General features: G+C 38.7%; 2 protein-coding genes across 2 annotated transcripts; both read left to right on the forward strand.

Moving 5' to 3' along the window:
• The first annotated feature begins 95 nt into the window (after positions 1–95).
• LOC125974755 (protein tyrosine phosphatase type IVA 3) lies at positions 96–7,057 on the forward strand. Its single transcript, XM_049729540.2, has 7 exons — positions 96–394; positions 3,379–3,796; positions 4,217–4,362; positions 4,608–4,700; positions 5,339–5,469; positions 5,628–5,702; positions 6,028–7,057. Exons 3-7 carry the CDS (start codon positions 4,267–4,269, stop codon positions 6,146–6,148), a joined length of 516 nt encoding a protein of 171 aa, XP_049585497.1. The 5' UTR covers positions 96–394; positions 3,379–3,796; positions 4,217–4,266; the 3' UTR covers positions 6,149–7,057.
• A 153-nt stretch (positions 7,058–7,210) lies between these two features.
• On the forward strand, positions 7,211–15,974 carry zfat (zinc finger and AT hook domain containing). The gene is made up of 24 exons (XM_049729535.2): positions 7,211–7,600; positions 8,789–8,938; positions 9,085–9,234; positions 9,318–9,455; positions 9,612–9,719; positions 9,795–9,932; positions 10,000–10,073; positions 10,198–10,286; positions 10,439–10,507; positions 10,709–10,857; positions 10,960–11,051; positions 11,379–11,527; positions 11,602–12,394; positions 12,481–12,598; positions 13,184–13,416; positions 13,594–13,675; positions 13,848–13,961; positions 14,083–14,256; positions 14,384–14,472; positions 14,689–14,827; positions 15,013–15,113; positions 15,235–15,322; positions 15,405–15,511; positions 15,586–15,974. The coding sequence occupies exons 1-24, from the start codon at positions 7,582–7,584 to the stop codon at positions 15,772–15,774; spliced, it is 3,552 nt and encodes a 1,183-aa protein (XP_049585492.1). The 5' UTR covers positions 7,211–7,581; the 3' UTR covers positions 15,775–15,974.
• The last annotated feature ends 61 nt before the right edge of the window (positions 15,975–16,035 follow it).

The following is a 16,035-nucleotide window of genomic DNA, read 5'->3' on the forward strand; positions in this document are numbered from 1 at the left end:
TAATTGTGCACACCAAGTACCTGCATGGTGGGAAGGAGGGGAGGGAAGAAAGGAGGGTAAAGTGGATGCAGAGGAGGCGGGGAGAGTGAAGCTCTTCTCCCTCTAAGAGCATTAACTGTCGAGTGTTCTGGCGGTGACAGGGCTGTCAGGGTCAGATGGCTGCTCAGCCTGATTACACCGGCTCACCGGCGTAGATCCTCGGCGACTCTACTACATCGTGCCAAGCTAGCACGTTCGATTTGTGCGACGCATTTCGCTTCTTTTCTCGCGGAGCCAGTCGCGTCATTCGGGAAGGAGCTACAGGTGGTTGCACAAGACCTTCCAGACTACCTTCTCGGTGCAGTTGGGAGAATCACGCGTCTCTATCGAGGGATGACACGGACCATCTAAAGCGGTAAGGAAGGGGAAACTCAAATGAGATCCGCTTTGTTGTTGTTACTAAAGTCTCGAGAAACGCGTTAAGTTTACAGGTTGTTGCCACCTAGAAGCTAGTGCGTCACGCAAACGCTGCTATATGTGGATATAAATACGGTACAGCTGTGCGTGTATTCGGTGTCAAAATGGGGTTACGAGCAGACGAGCTGCAGCCTCTGCAACATAGCGTAACCCATCAGATTGTGGAGCTCAAGTCAGGTACGAGACGTGCAGAGCAGGCTTATACTTTAAATCCAGTGGTGGCGAAAGTACTACTCTGGTCGAAGTACAAATACCAAAAATACTTTGCTAAACATACAAATAGTGAATGAAGTATTGAGTGTTTTTTTTTTTTTTATAACGATCTGTAATTTCTACTCCTTATTTTGTTAAACTGTTTGCATCCTCTGCAGTTTGGTGATAGGAACTTTTCAAATGGATTAGAGATTAATTAATTCTCGGATAAAGTCTTGAGATTTTGGAGAATTTCAAGTTAAAAAAAAACAAAAACTGACGGGAGCGGCAGCATGGAGGACGCAAAGAACAATTATCTACCACGGAATCAGGGGGAGAAGCAAGATATTCCATTGTACAAGAGAACTTTTTGATATTATCAGCACATAGAAGTTAAGTATTTCCCCCCTAGATTTCCATATCTTGGAAAAAGTCAAGATTCTTTCTCTCTTCTTTCTCTTGGTTTATTATAAATTTAGATTTTTTTTAAATGTGTTTTGTATATAATTGTAAAAATAAATTTTGAATATTTTATTGAGATGTATTTTAAAGACTAGACTCTATCAACACAAGAGTTGAATCAGTACTTATTTCCACCAGTATTTTTTTTTAGAACAAATATATGCACACAAAATATTTTCTCTTTTTACTACGTTTCACAATGGTCCTACCAAGTGAGAAGAAAGGTACTAGCTAGCGTTGACTCGGGCTTTTCTGCCCTTAAACCAATGTAACTTTGTAACAAATCATTCTAGGAGCCGTCAACATCAGTTCATTTAAAAAACACCATAGATTGTGAACATCCTGCTTCTTTCAATCTGTTGCACCATTATTGTTGAAGCTCCCTGGTTCATGTTCCTTGCAGATTCAAAAGCTCTCAATCAGTCAGTCAATCGAGCGATCAATCAAAATCTGAACTGGGGTTGACGTTACATCTTTCTATTTGTCTTTTTTTTAATGCGATGTCCTCTGCTAATGTTGAAAAAAAAGTGGTCTATTTTGACAAATTTTGAAAATAAACATTCATTTTAAAGTATAGGCAGCAAAGGTAAAACCGTCATGATAAAAATAAATACTCAGCGACAGACACCTGAAAGATCTACTGAAATACATTAACAATGTATTTGCACTTAATTACGCCCCGCCTTTGCACACAAATGATGCATGTGTGCATTAACCCCCCCACCCCCCAACGTGACTATGGACAGGTGAAGAAAAATGCTGCGTCATTTTTAGGTGTTAACTGGGTATCATTTGTATGGCATGTACAACAATGTTTCAGGACTGATCCAACTTGAAGTTACTGCCAGTCTCCCTTGCTCAATACATGTTGTGTAGTTCTGCAGGAAGTTTGGCCATCAATAATAAATCATTGTGCCACGGCACATTAGTGTTTTGTGAGAGCTCATTATGTTTACTGTGGCAAAGTTCACTCAAATGGTCCCAAAATATTTTTTATTTACTACAAAGAACATATCTTTGTTCAACTAGCCACAGTATATGAGCGACATGTAGGGACAGGCCGAACACTTGAAAGAATGTGTTTCCACAAGATAGCAGAAGGTAAAGTTACATGCATAGCCATCATTTCATATTTTTGTGACATTTTTGTTTGATACTGTGCCGTGAGATTTTCCTCTTTTAATGTATTTGCCTTGGCTCAATAAAGGTTGGAAAAAAGTGAGTTAGGCAACCCAGCATGGCTCTCTACGGTAATACAATGTTCCAACTTCTTTGGGTCTTGACCTATCTTATGACAGGAAAAAGAAGCAGCGCAACTGTGGGCACACATATTTGCTTGTTTCAGTTTCACCAACTCCGTCTAAAATAATATTAGTATTAGAAATCTACCAAGGTTATATCACCGTCCGGATTTGTTTATTTTTATTTTTTTAGTTCACCGGGTCAATATGTAATACAAGCCAGGTAAGTATCAGGAGTATAACTATTTTATCAAGATAAACGACAAAGGAGTTATTTATTTAGCCAGGCAACTCTCAACAGCCTATTCAACAGTGAGTTAGTGATTTGTGTCATGTTTTGTGTGATCAGTAGAATTCTTTTTTGTATTTAAAAATGTAGCCAACGGTCATAAAATTAGGGAAATTTATTCTATTGAATAGGTTTATAATATGTTTTGTATCAGAAGTGTAGATTGATCTCAGTTGGTAATTGTGATTGCAGTTTCAAACTTAAAGTGGCTATCAAAACTGAAAGTTATTGATTAATATTTTCTTTTGTTACTATTACTATGTGCTTCCCTTGACTAGTTCCTCTTGTGCTGTGAGTGTAAAATACTATGATACAAAATAATCTGCAACCCATCACAGGATGATAACTAAATATAGATCGTCAACAACCTAGAATAGATGACACTGTTGTGGAACAGTCACCGTGTGAGTAATTTGCCATGTGACAGGGTGCTTTGTGCATACGTGTGTGTGTTTGTGAGTGTGTGTGTGTGTTGCCAGAGGTGAAGAGGTGATCACAGATTACCTAGATTACCCTTTCGCCTTCCTTAGCTGTTTGTCTGAGTCTTTGCACACGTGAATCAGAAGAGAGTCACACTCAGTCCCACACTTTTATTCTATGATTAAATAAATAAGGCATTTTCAATGAACTTGTGTTTCCTGTAACTGTAGCCTTTAGTGGAAAAACATTTTTTTTTTTTGTGGGAGCGTGATGAACAAGAATTCTGCAGTTATGGTTTGCTTGTTTTTGTCTTCACAGAAACACTGGTTGATGGCGTTTGTGCGACAGAGTGGTGACTACTGCCACGCCCAACACATGTAGACCCAACCAATGATGTATTTCTACCATGCCGTTTTGGGACCCTGAAATCTGAAGAAACAAATTGTGCCTGGCCAACGAGGTGTCTGATGGGGTAAAAAGTGGAGCCTCAAAATTGAAGTGGAGAAGGACTGGAAGACCTTCAGTTGCAGAGCATAAAGGACTAAAGAGAAGAACTGATATCAGTTCTGTGATAATATAACACAGAGCTGACATATTGTTGCCTCTCTGGCTACGTAAAACTGATGGGGTAAAATATTTTCCTCCATTTGGGAATCTTCTTTCTTAAATTTCAATATTTACATTTACAACTGAGGCCATCCATTCATTGCAGCAGCTGTAGCGTGTGAAACTAAAGGTGAGAGACTTTATCAATTTGCTGATCGGGTCTTGAAATATACATAACCATGCATCGTTTTTAAGACTGTGCAGTCTTCTTGAAATCCACTCGATGAAAATAAAATGAACTAGTTGTTTCTCATTGCAACCTTCAATGTCACCCATCTATCCATCAGCACTCTAACTAAAATAGTGGCTGTGAACACGTTAGAGCATGCGAGGCATCCTTGATTACAGAATTTAAAATTCCATTCCAAACTGTAAACACACTCCTGTTATCTCGGTGTACCTTATTTGCATACAAGGGCATGATTATGACACTCCTTACAAAGAAACACCATATATGTGCTGCTTATCCGATCCACATTGAATGGCAAAAAAAATAGTTTGTAGTTTGGACACACTTAAATTTCTTCTTTTGTGCTTCTAAAATGTATAGGTTAGAAGTCTTCCTGGGACAATTGTGAGCCATAAGACAAACTGGTCATCATGAACCGTCCAGCTCCTGTGGAACTGTGCCACAATCACATGCGATTTCTTATAACACATAACCCGACAGACAACACACTCGGGTCCTTCACAGAGGTAAGTTATTTGTGTCAAATAATGTCACACTGAGCACAAACAGCAGTCAACTTTCAGTTGCACTGATTCAAATGTGGTAAAATGCTGTAATTGTTCCCTCTTTAACTCCCCCAAGAGTCAAATGATATATGATGAACCTCACATGGTTGAATTAAGTGAATCTAAAGGATTATATTTTTTTTAATGTACGCATATTGAGGAACTCAACCAGTAGAACTAAGTTGACCCGATCTGTTGTGTTCCAGGACCTGAAGCGGTTTGGGGTCACAACAGTGGTTCGAGTCTGTGACATCACATATGACAAAACGCCGCTGGAGAAAGATGGCATCACTGTCTTGGTGAGGACATATACACTAGTCAAAACATTTGATGTTTATTCTAAAATTGTACCCAAAAACCTTTCTATAGATTTACTTCCACACACAGGTTGAAGCACTACTTAGTTTGTGCCACATTGATTTCATAAAATAATGCACTCGTCAAAATGTCCCAAAGTCATCACCACAATGATTTAGGTTTAGGGCTGATCCCTGTTAGGCAAGCAAGACAAATGAATAAACATACTCTATGAGCTGTTTTTTTGCATTGTTGTAATTTACCTCCATGTCACAAGAGAGACTCTCATGCAGTACCATACATTATACTGGGAAGCCTATAAAGTCCACGGTGAACACGGTGGGGTTAACAAGAAGCGAACATTTTTCAACTGTGTCCAATGCCGAGAAAATACCAATGTTTGTGTGAGAAATACATGTGATTGTTTTGTTAGCTTTATGTTATTAGTTATTTACCGTGTTGATCTCTAAGACCTTCAATCACAGAACTCTCTGTCTGTTTACTTTCATATTTTGCAAGGCACACGTCCTAACACTCTATTTATCATTTTTACCATTTTTATTTACTACTACATAGGGTTAAGTCACTTCACACACGCATACATATGGTACATAGTGATTTCTTACTGCTTCTCGTTTAGGACTGGCCATTTGACGATGGTGCCCCGCCCCCAAGTGTACTAGTTGATGACTGGTTGAGTTTATTGAAGAAGAAATTTCATGAAGAACCTGGAAGCTGTGTGGCTGTTCACTGCGTGGCGGGTCTTGGAAGGTTAGTGACACACCAACAGAGGTTTCGAAACACAAGATTTTTTGTTATATCTCATAAAAATGAGCTGTAACCAGCCACCTTTCTTAGACGTTGATGAGGAATGATAATTTATCATCTGGTCGCCATAACTTTGTTCCTGTCTATATATGTCCACACAGGGCTCCTGTGCTGGTTGCGCTGGCTTTGATAGAGAGTGGAATGAAGTATGAAGATGCTATTCAACTGATCCGACAGTTAGTATACGCCCTTATTTTGAATTAACTAAATATGTTCAGTCTAATTAGATGCATGTAATACTGTGATGGGAGCACGAGAACTTGTTTACGACCTCAAATCTGCAGTCAGAATATGCTACGTACTTGATATGGAACAAAATTATTAATGAGCACCTTTTTTGTTTGGGAAAGCACAAAAGTATTCTCTTTTTTTTTTTTTTTTTGCTACCTAAATTGTAATATTCAAAAGGTCTCAAAAGGACATATACGACTGGAGTAGTAATTTATTTGAAATCACTGAATTTGCTCCACTTGTCCCACCTCTACATTTTCTGTGTCAAAGGAAGCGTCGTGGAGCCATCAACAGTAAACAACTAACTTACCTGGAGAAGTACCGATCCAGGCAACGACTCCGCTTTAATGAGTCAAACACCCACAAGAACAAGAAGTGTTGCATTATGTGAACGCACACAATGTTAGTCACACATTTGGACAAAAGATTGCTTTACTCTTTATAGGCCTTTCCTAGTTTTTGTTACCCTCCTTTCATTAAAATCCACTGGTTTCCCTGTTTGTAATAACGGTGGGTCTTTAAAAAAACAAAAAAAGAGTTTTACACTTTGAATGTTTGCTTCAGTAGCTCGACCAGTGATGAGGGAATGGAAAAAGTGGACAAGTCTGATTGTTGAGGCTTGGGGAAGTTGCTTAGTAACAGATAAGACAGTTCATTGTAGAAAGGCAGGTTAATCTTGCAGCATGTGACCCCAAATACAGTTAGGTTGTAGTTGGTTTGTTTTGTACAGCTATTACATATAATTTATTGACATCTAAATTTGGATTCTTGGATGCCCTAAAGTTGTCTAATTTGAAACAATTCAAAGGAAAAAAAAACCCTTAAGGGCTCAACTTGTCAGAGATACGTATATTTCGCATGAAAATGTTAATGCTTTAAGCATGTTGGTACTCATAAAGCCTTCTCTTTGGTTTTCATAGCCAATGTTTGTGTGTTTACATTTCAGAGTGCAATTTGTTATCCATTCAACGGATTTGTGTTAGAGAAAGTTTTGGCGTAAACATTATGGCAACATTAACCATACTTGTCCCACTTGTTAATGAGAGAACATTTTTAAAATAAATAAAATAATAATGTTATTGCATTTAAATTATTATGTATTATTTTTAATAATTATGTTGAACCACAATTAAGCAGTAATGATTTTGATTGGTTAATTTTCTTTGAATTTTCTATTATTACTATTATTATTATTATTTCATTAACAGAGGGGTGCCAAGAATTTTGTCCGTGTGTAAATGATCAAAATGCCTGAAAGGTGTGGACTACATATATGTAAATATAAAAAAATATATGTTGAGTCAATGTCTCGTGTCATTTTTTGCATCCACAGGTCTTAAATAATAAATGGCTTCTGTTGGAAAAATGGCAATAGAATTTAGGACCTATAGCAGGAGTAGTTAAAACATTTCCAATTGAGCCTTTCATTAATGAATGGATAGATATGTATTCATGTAATACAAGATTTTTACCACTCAAATAAAATGTGTAAAAGATCAATTATTTCTTATTCACATCATTTTTATTATATCCTACGCTTAACTGAATATTGGGATTTGTTACAAAAACATTGGTTGTGTGGGGGTTTGACTCAAACTGCTGTGTAGTCCTCCTCCAGTATGGAGGCGCTATAGGTTGAAGCAACAAGTGCAATCCACTTCCGCTGAACAGGAGGACATGTTTAACACATTCGTCAGAAATTTACTATATTCCAAGTAAAAAAATTAGACACTAAAGTATATATATTTAAATTATAAACAGTTTATTTTTGCTTACTGACAGTGAATAAATTGCAAAATATTTTGTTCAAAGATCCAAAAGAAAATGGACGGGCAACTAATAGGTATGAATTTACGTTAGCTCTACGTCGAATATGCTAGTCGGTGTTTAATGTTAGGCCATGTTGACATAAATGTGTGGTCGTCAATGCACGCTTTTTATTGCAAGCTTTTTCAGTACTCACGAACATTTCGGACGACTTGCTCGATCCTTTCTCTCCCCATACACGTTTAATGCTCTAATAGCTCATAATGTTCGCAAGTTTTGAGACACGGTGACCGTCGTCGTGTGACGGCGCACGATAGCCATGATTATTGGAATTCGTTTTTTACTATAATAACGAGTCTATGTACCCATCTTTCCACCGGTTCAATGGCAACCACGATTTTTGCAAAAGCATAAGAGGGTTTATGTGACGTCTCATTTATTCTTAGGGTTTACGGGAGTTGACTGCTTCAAGATACTGTTGAAGGAAAAATAAAAACATCTGATATTTAAAGTGCGCGCTGACTACTGATAAGCACACACTATGGAACCCCACTTGCCTTCTAAAACCACAAAAAGTGTCACTGAAACAAACGATACCCCCATAATTTGAATGGAGAGCAACAATTACTGCACGAGGGAAATTGTTCTTTGGCACAAAATGAATTGAACGTGCAATAAACACGAAGTAAATGTCTATGTATAGTAAATATCAAATATGTGGAGGACTCATCTAGGCATGATTGCAGTTGCAAAGAGGGTTTAAAATATGTGCAAATAATCTAAATGGAAATGTTTGTATGCATAGGCCTGCTCCATTCAATATACTACCTTTGCATTAATTGTTGTGATGTTGTACAAGACTGCATGGATTCTTTTATACAAATAAAACATTCCCATCAAATTCCAGGAGTGTATCACGAGCTGGGTGGTCTAGAACTTCCACCATGTAGCATCCACGATCCAGCAATCCTGTGTGAAACTTGTACATTTCCTTGCACTTGGGTTTTCCCCTGGTCCTTGGGCACTTTTCAAAGAACATGCATGTTTGGATCAGTCAAGACTCTTAACTTATCCATAAGTGTGAATTGATGATTGTTTTCCTTGGAATTGGCCAGTGACCAGTCCAGAGTCTTGCCCAAAATTTGCTGGGATAGGCTCCAACCTAACTGCAACCCTAATAAGGGGCATGGTCTATAAAATAAATGGATGGAAAGTAAATTGTACATGTACCTGTCTTAACTTCTCATTCTTTCTTCCTCTACAGCTGGCTCTGTTTTCATGTGTCGGCTCTGCAACCAGTTCTCTCCCAGTCACTCACTGCTAATGGACCATTGTGCCCAGAAGCACCCATTTCAGGAACCTTATGCGGATATCATTGTTGCACTGAAGCCCCTTGCAGGAGTGCCTTTAGCAGGTCAAATCAGGATTATGTTATTAGGATTTACTCAGGACTTAAACATCTATCTAAAGTCTAATTAACACTAATTTAACGCTTAAAATTGTCTCTTTTTATTTTTCACCATGAATAATTTTGGTCATAATTATATGTATTCTTCACAGAGAGTTCAGTAAAGCGAAAACGAGGACGACCAAAAGGCTCTACCAAAAAAGCACTCATAGACCAGAGGGATGGTACAGAAGACTCCACGCAACCTTCAGAAGACAAAGTCCAAAGGCAAGAGGGGCCAAAAGAGGAAGTCGACAAACAGGGTAAAGCACTAAATGGCAAGATGGATAATATGATCTGTTCTGTAAAAAGGATGCCAATTCCAGTGTTTTCATCCCTCTGCTAGCTGATGACAACAGAATATCTGGGCTGAAATGCAATGACTGCCATCGTTTGTTTAGCAACAGACGGCAGATTGTTAAACACATCTGCCTGAAAGTAGAGTATGAGGAAGACGAAGACGAAGACGAGGACGAGGACCCTGGTAAGGAAATAAAACTAAATAGGATGAGATAAATTGTCAAAGCTGCATTTACTAGTAGTGGTTAGCCAAGGCATTGATGGAGAGAACTATAATGTTATTTATAATGTTAAAACAAATATATTAACTAACATGGCATATAATTTGCCTACGTTTCAGACAGCATTTGCAAAAGTCCTGAGGATTCAGAAAATCTGGACCCTCTAGGACGAGATAATGGGCAAAAGCAACAACCCCCAAAAAAATCAAGGATGAAGGGGAGAAAGGGTAAACAACCTTCAGAAGCAGTATTTTCCAAATTATAGTCACTATAATTCATGGCTTTGTCTTCTTTGTGTGTAGGAATGAGGAATTTTCAGCGCGACAAGAAAGGTCAAACGCTTCCTGATGGGCAAAGTCTCACCTCCAAAGAAGATGGACTTGCAACAGGAAGCAAAAAAAGTGTTGATATTTTCCTCACTGCAGATGAATCACTCCCAGGTCAGTCTTGTGCGCTGGTTTATTTCTGAAACTAAACTTTTAATTTTGTAAACTCTTCATACCACAGGTGTCATTCAATTAATTCCAGTAGAGAGCATATTAACAAATTCGGAGCACGTCAACATTCTGAATGAGTCTCAGGTGAGTCTGTTTGCAAGTTTGCTGTTTCCCACCACATGAAGAAATGTTTCCGTCCACAAGCTACACAAATGTATTATTTTATTGAATTTTCAATTTTTTTTTTCCTGAAAATAATTGTATCCAGGATACAGCAGTCCCTCACAATGAGCCTGCAGACATTGCAAGTCAGTCTACAGCCAGTGCTGAAGATGTAAAAGCTGACCAGAACCCAAGGTACTGAATCGTACAATAGATTATTTCTGCCAGAAAAAAAGACGCTAAATAGGATAAATGGTCAGGTGTTGCCTCTTTTTATTCAATGCATGAAAAAGTAACATGCAGCATTTGACATTTTCTGCCTATTTTCTGCTCTACTCCAACTGCAGTTCTGACAATATTGAATCAGCACCCGCAAAAGGCTTCCAGGAATATTCCATCAAGCAAGATGTTCCTAAGTACTGTGTATTTATATATTTATTTGCATGTACAAATATACATATCTTAAATGAATGATTTAATGAATCATTGCTGGGCTTTAATTCAAACAAGATTACTTTCATATATAGATTAAGAAAAGAGAAATAGCAGCAGAAAAATCAGTTACTCATTTGACACAACATTGGGCAACATGGTAATACAAGTTTTTCTCTCCTCAGTTTACTTCCAAGTCAGCTGAAGGTCTTTGGCTGCGAGGTCTGTAATAAAATCTTTAAGTTTCGACACTCGCTGATGTCCCACCTCAGGACGCACACCCAAGAAAAACCATTCAAGTGTCCACACTGTGACTATGCATCTTCCATCAAAGGTAAATCAACTCTTCACTGGCGAATTTAGACTAGAAAAACATTTAATCAATTCCTATTTTTTATCTAATAAATTACCCCCCCTCCCTCTTTTTTGTCTTAAGCAAACCTGAATGTTCACTTAAGGAAACACACTGGCGAAAAGTTCAGTTGTCAACAGTGTCCCTTCAAATGCCTCAACCCAGGACACCTCAAGGTCTGGTTTTAACATTTGTGCTCATACTCTAATGCAGGTTTGACTGAGGTCTTAATTTATGTGCATTTTTGTGCACGTATTTTATTTTAAAAAGTCAGCAGGAGTCGTGGTTGGCATATTGGCCTCACAGGGGAGCGTTCACGAGATCAATTGCTATGGTTACAGTCATCAGATTTTTAATTAGCTCCATAAAGTCTTGTAGTCACTGATGGAGTTAGAGGGGGCCCGGCAGGGGCAATGGCACCCCTCATATATGCTTGGACTTCCCCAGTGCTAGGCCAGATGATTGACTTGACATGATGACTCTGCTGTTTGTTTGTGCTCTAGGTCCACATTGAACGAGTTCATTTGAAGGTGAAGCAGCATTGCAGCTTCTGTCAAAAGAAGTACTCCGATGTGAAGAACTTGATCAAGCATATAGAAAAAAGTCACAATCTGAAGGACCCGCTCATACACAAGAGCTACCAACAACTGAGGTTTTCTAGACACCATGTAAATATTTTGCATACTGTCATTTATGAATGACGGCTATCTTAATCTGTTTTTCCAGGCTGAAGACTCGCCAGGGTCTCCGACAACTCCTCTACCACTGTCCTACCTGCAGCCGCTGCTTTAAGAACCAGATGGAGCGCGACCGCCACTCACTGGTCCACGGGCCTCAACGGCCTTTCACCTGCTTGCTCTGTGACCACGCCAGAACCAGCCTGGCCAGCCTCACCGCTCACGTCAGAAAGCATCTCTTCTTGTATGTGTGTGTGGCATGCGAGAGGAAGTTTGTCAGCAGTCAAAGACTCAAGAGTCACCTCACAGAGGATCACCCTGAGCTGGAGCAAGAGCAGGCATTCACCGAGTGTATTAAAAACAGCTTCTACTTGGTGAATGGCGGAGAGATCTTGTCGGTAGATGAAGAAAGAAAGGGCAAAGAGGGATGTTTAAACATGGAGGGAAGCACAGAAGCGGGAGTCGAGAGCAGAGAAGAGGTGATAAGAGCCGGCGAAGATGTTGAGGATTTCAAGAGTGGTGAAAGTGAATCGCAAAAAGCAGCTGCACTGGAAGATGCGCAGCAAGAAAAGGAGGACATTAAAAATCAGGGTGAAAATGCGGAAGCTGAGAGGACAAGTGAAGGATGTACTCCAAATCTGGAAACCAAAACTGTCACTGAGACACGGACGGATGCGTGTGTTGAGTCCTCAAAAACAAAACACACATGTAACTCTGCAGATACAAATAAGCAAGGACAAGCTCCTTACTCAGAAGTCACTCAAGTGCCCAATCCTACCCAACACACTCATTTGCCTTCAGCACCTTCAGAAGAAAACATCCAAACTGCACAATCAGAAAAAGTGAGCCATTTCAAGCTTCTATTTCGTATCTCTTTTTGTGTCACGCTATTTTCTACATTACTTATTAGTTGTCTTCTATCTTACAGGACTTCCAACTAAGTGCATTCCAGCAGGTGTTGTTATCAATTCCGAAGACTCCTCTTGATATGGAGAGTTTCCAGCAGATCAGGAAAATGTATGGCGACCTGGAGTGTCAATATTGTGGTGAGATCAGGGAATGACCTGCTTTGCACAATCGTAAAAAGATCTTGATTAGAGCAAATAGCAGAAATTCTACTTGAACCATGATTAATCACGATAAGGTGCCATTCAGATTGACAACTGTTATTGTTCTTTTACAGAATTAACTTGGACTACAACCACAAAAAAAGTGTTTTTTAAATTAGGAGCACTAATAAATCGATTAATCAGCAACTAATCGATTATCAAATTAATTAACATTTGTTTATAGACCTCAAATTGTCGAAACCCTCAGAATTTCAGCCCCTCGACAAACTGATTGTTATTGTGTTGAATCAAAATAAGACACATTTACAAATCTCAGCTTTTACTATAGACAACAATAATCACCATTTTATGACATGTTACGGGCCAAACCGGAAAACAAATCATATAATTTAAAATTTGAAAATTCTGTTTTTCAATATAGGGTTGGAATGAACAAGATTCATTGATTGACAAAATAATTTCAATTGATTCCATTGGTCAACAAAAAATGTAATTAGAAAACTTCTGATGTCTTATGGTCATCTACAAAAATGTATTAAAGTGCTTTTTTGTTCCCTGTAGGGAAACTGTTCTGGTACAAGGTCCACTATAATGCCCACATACGCACACACACTAAGGAGCACCTACACTACTGCTCAAACTGTAACTACTCGTCCATCACCAAAAGCTCTTTAAAGCGCCACCTGATCCAGAAGCACAGCGGCTTGCTGCTGTCATGTTCCACTTCAGGATGTAAATACACCACACCTGATAAATACAAACTACAAGCCCATCAGAGGACTCATCAAAAAGAGGTAAGATATTGCCGGTAAATCAAAAGTCAGATCGAATCATTTTTGGTAAATTTGAAACATTTTGTGTTTAAATAAGGACACAACAGAATACAAATGAGCTTTCATTGAGCTATTGAATGTATATTTTGGAGATGTAATCCAAATGACTTACTGTTACTGTTTGTGTTTTGATTGTAGAGGAAGAGCTCACCGTGTCCCACTTGCAATCAAAGCTATCCAGAGCACCGACTTAAACGCCACATCCAAATATCCCACCCTGGTAAAATACACGCAAATATATCAACATATACGAGACGAAAGAAACATTTTGAATTAATCCGCTGCTATGCTGTAAAAAATGCTTGCTAAAGTTCAGTGTGTAACTAAAATTGTTTGCTGATGTATTCTAGTTATTGGACATAGCATGGAATGTTTGATTTTGTGTTGAACAGATACATTACCAGTTAAAGGGCAGATGGTGAAGCGAGCAGAGAAGTGCCCATACTGCGACGCTTACTACCTCAGGAACAGCAGTGAATTTCAGAAGCACATCTGGGCCCACCAAGGTGAAATTGGTGCAATTATGCCTGTGCTGATTGACTTGTAAAAGAACAATAAGAATCCAGTCGTGTAGTCTGATTTTCTTTTCATACAAAAATCTCAAATCTGGCTTCATTTCATTTCCAGGTGTGAAACCTTTTGTCTGCAATATATGCAACTATGCTAGCTGCAGCAGGAGTAACTTGAAAAATCACATGAAACGGCATAACAAGGAAAAATGTCACATCTGTGACCTGTGCGGTAAAGCGCTTAAATCCAAAGCGTCATTGAAGAGCCACAAACTGAGCCATACTAACCAAGGTATATTCCACTTAGCATTGTTTTCTTTCATTTATTTACACTTTCTTCTTTGACTTGTTTTCTCAAGCATGTTTGATCAACGAGGCGCTCCCTTATTGACCCCCCTCTTTTTTTTTTTTAAATCAAGAGAAAGAATTCAAGTGCTCAGAATGCGACTACAGTTCAGTTTTCAAGTATACTTTGGTGAGACACATGGAGCAGCATGCTAAATTTAAGGTCAGAATCATTTATTGTCCACCCTGTGAAGGATTACAAAAGCTCTGGTGTACCAATATTTTAGTCAATTCATACTAAAATGAATAAATGTATTTGGAAAAGAATAAAAACAATTTAATGTTGCACCGCTGGGATAAAACCTGCCTGTGATTTGTCAATTTCTGCCCGATACTAATTTTATGCACTTTATTCATAACCTCTTTTGCTTGTTTGTAGCCATTTCAATGTGCTCACTGTTTCTACTCCTGCAACACATCTGGTCCCCTGAAACGACACTACAATGTAAAACACCCAGACCAGGATTATCAAAATGTCGGAGAAGGTCTCTCAGATACAGATTATTCTACACAACAAGGTTTGAATATAAGTATCTGTCTTCAGTTCAGTCACAGTTTTTTTTTTTTAAGTCCCAGCAGAAATGTGTCGTGTGAGCACTTGATACCACACAAACTGTTTTCCGAGAACAAATGTGTTAACTTTATCTATGCCCATGTTTAGGCAGAGAATAAATGTGTTAACTTTATCTATGCCCATGTTTAGGCATCAAGTGCCCTAAATGCCCTTTTGTTTATGGCACCAAATGGGAGTTAAATCGACACATGAAGAAGCATGGCTCAAAAGAGGGAGCATGTATCTGGGAGGTACGCTAATATACACAATAATGCTCATGTTGTTACAGTGCAAGAGGAGTTAATTTAACCCGATATGTTTATTTATGAATATTTGCAATTGGTGCTCTTTGTGTTCTGAATCCATATTCAGGTGGAAGAAATGGTAGAGAGCCAATGTATCCCTTTAGCACAAGAAGTGGAGTTGACAGAAGAACCTGTAACAGTCCTACAAGACAATGGTGAGAGTCAAACTGCCCTGAAAGCAAAATAGCTTTTTTTTCTAATGGCTTTCAACCGTTGTTTATGATTATATGTATACAGGGACTGAGCATATTGTCCAGCAAATTGTTGAGTTAAGCTCAGAAGCTCATGACGCCATCACATCGATGGTCACCATGGCTCCTGGCACTGTTGCTGTGGTTGAACAGGTAAACAGTTTGTGTGACTCAGGCAATCTTGGCCTGAAAAAAGCTGATTCATAGAAGCATGCTGGCATTTGCAGGTGGCTGATGAGGAGGAGGTCGGCGACCATCAGTTAATGGTTTTGAATGCAGATGGCGATTTTTCTGGCGAGCAGGTGATGGTGGTGGAGGAGAGACACGAACTGGAGGGCCTGACAGTTCTCACTCAAGATGACAGCACCCCGGATTTTATTGTCTATGTAGAGGAACAGACTGTGGAAATCAACTAGTACTGCTTGAATTTCACAATATAGTTCAATTATCCATAACCAAGTTGAAGATTTTATACATAGGGTGCCTACATACATACATAAAATATCAATAAGCAATGTTGAATTGTTACACTGGTTAATCATTTATCATGAAATGTGCAATACTTATATACAACACCTTTTACTTTCACAGCAAAGAAATAAAATCATGTCTTACACTTGTCGTGTCGAGTAGCATTATTTACTAATTGAAATGAAATTGGTTTTGATATAGTATTT

Source organism: Syngnathus scovelli, chromosome 9 (assembly GCF_024217435.2).
Source record: "Syngnathus scovelli strain Florida chromosome 9, RoL_Ssco_1.2, whole genome shotgun sequence".
Lineage (NCBI taxonomy): Eukaryota > Metazoa > Chordata > Actinopteri > Syngnathiformes > Syngnathidae > Syngnathus > Syngnathus scovelli.

Coding starts and splice junctions, on each gene's coding strand:
- zfat (XM_049729535.2), top strand. Junction 9,720..9,794: donor AAGGATGAAGGGGAGAAAGG/GTAAACAACCTT, acceptor CTTTGTGTGTAG/GAATGAGGAATTTTCAGCGC. Junction 13,417..13,593: donor AGAGGACTCATCAAAAAGAG/GTAAGATATTGC, acceptor TTTTGATTGTAG/AGGAAGAGCTCACCGTGTCC.
- LOC125974755 (XM_049729540.2), top strand. CDS start 4,267: ATGAACCGTCCAGCTCCTGTGGAACTGTGCCACAATCACATGCGATTT. Junction 4,701..5,338: donor AAGATGGCATCACTGTCTTG/GTGAGGACATAT, acceptor CTTCTCGTTTAG/GACTGGCCATTTGACGATGG. Junction 5,470..5,627: donor TGCGTGGCGGGTCTTGGAAG/GTTAGTGACACA, acceptor ATGTCCACACAG/GGCTCCTGTGCTGGTTGCGC.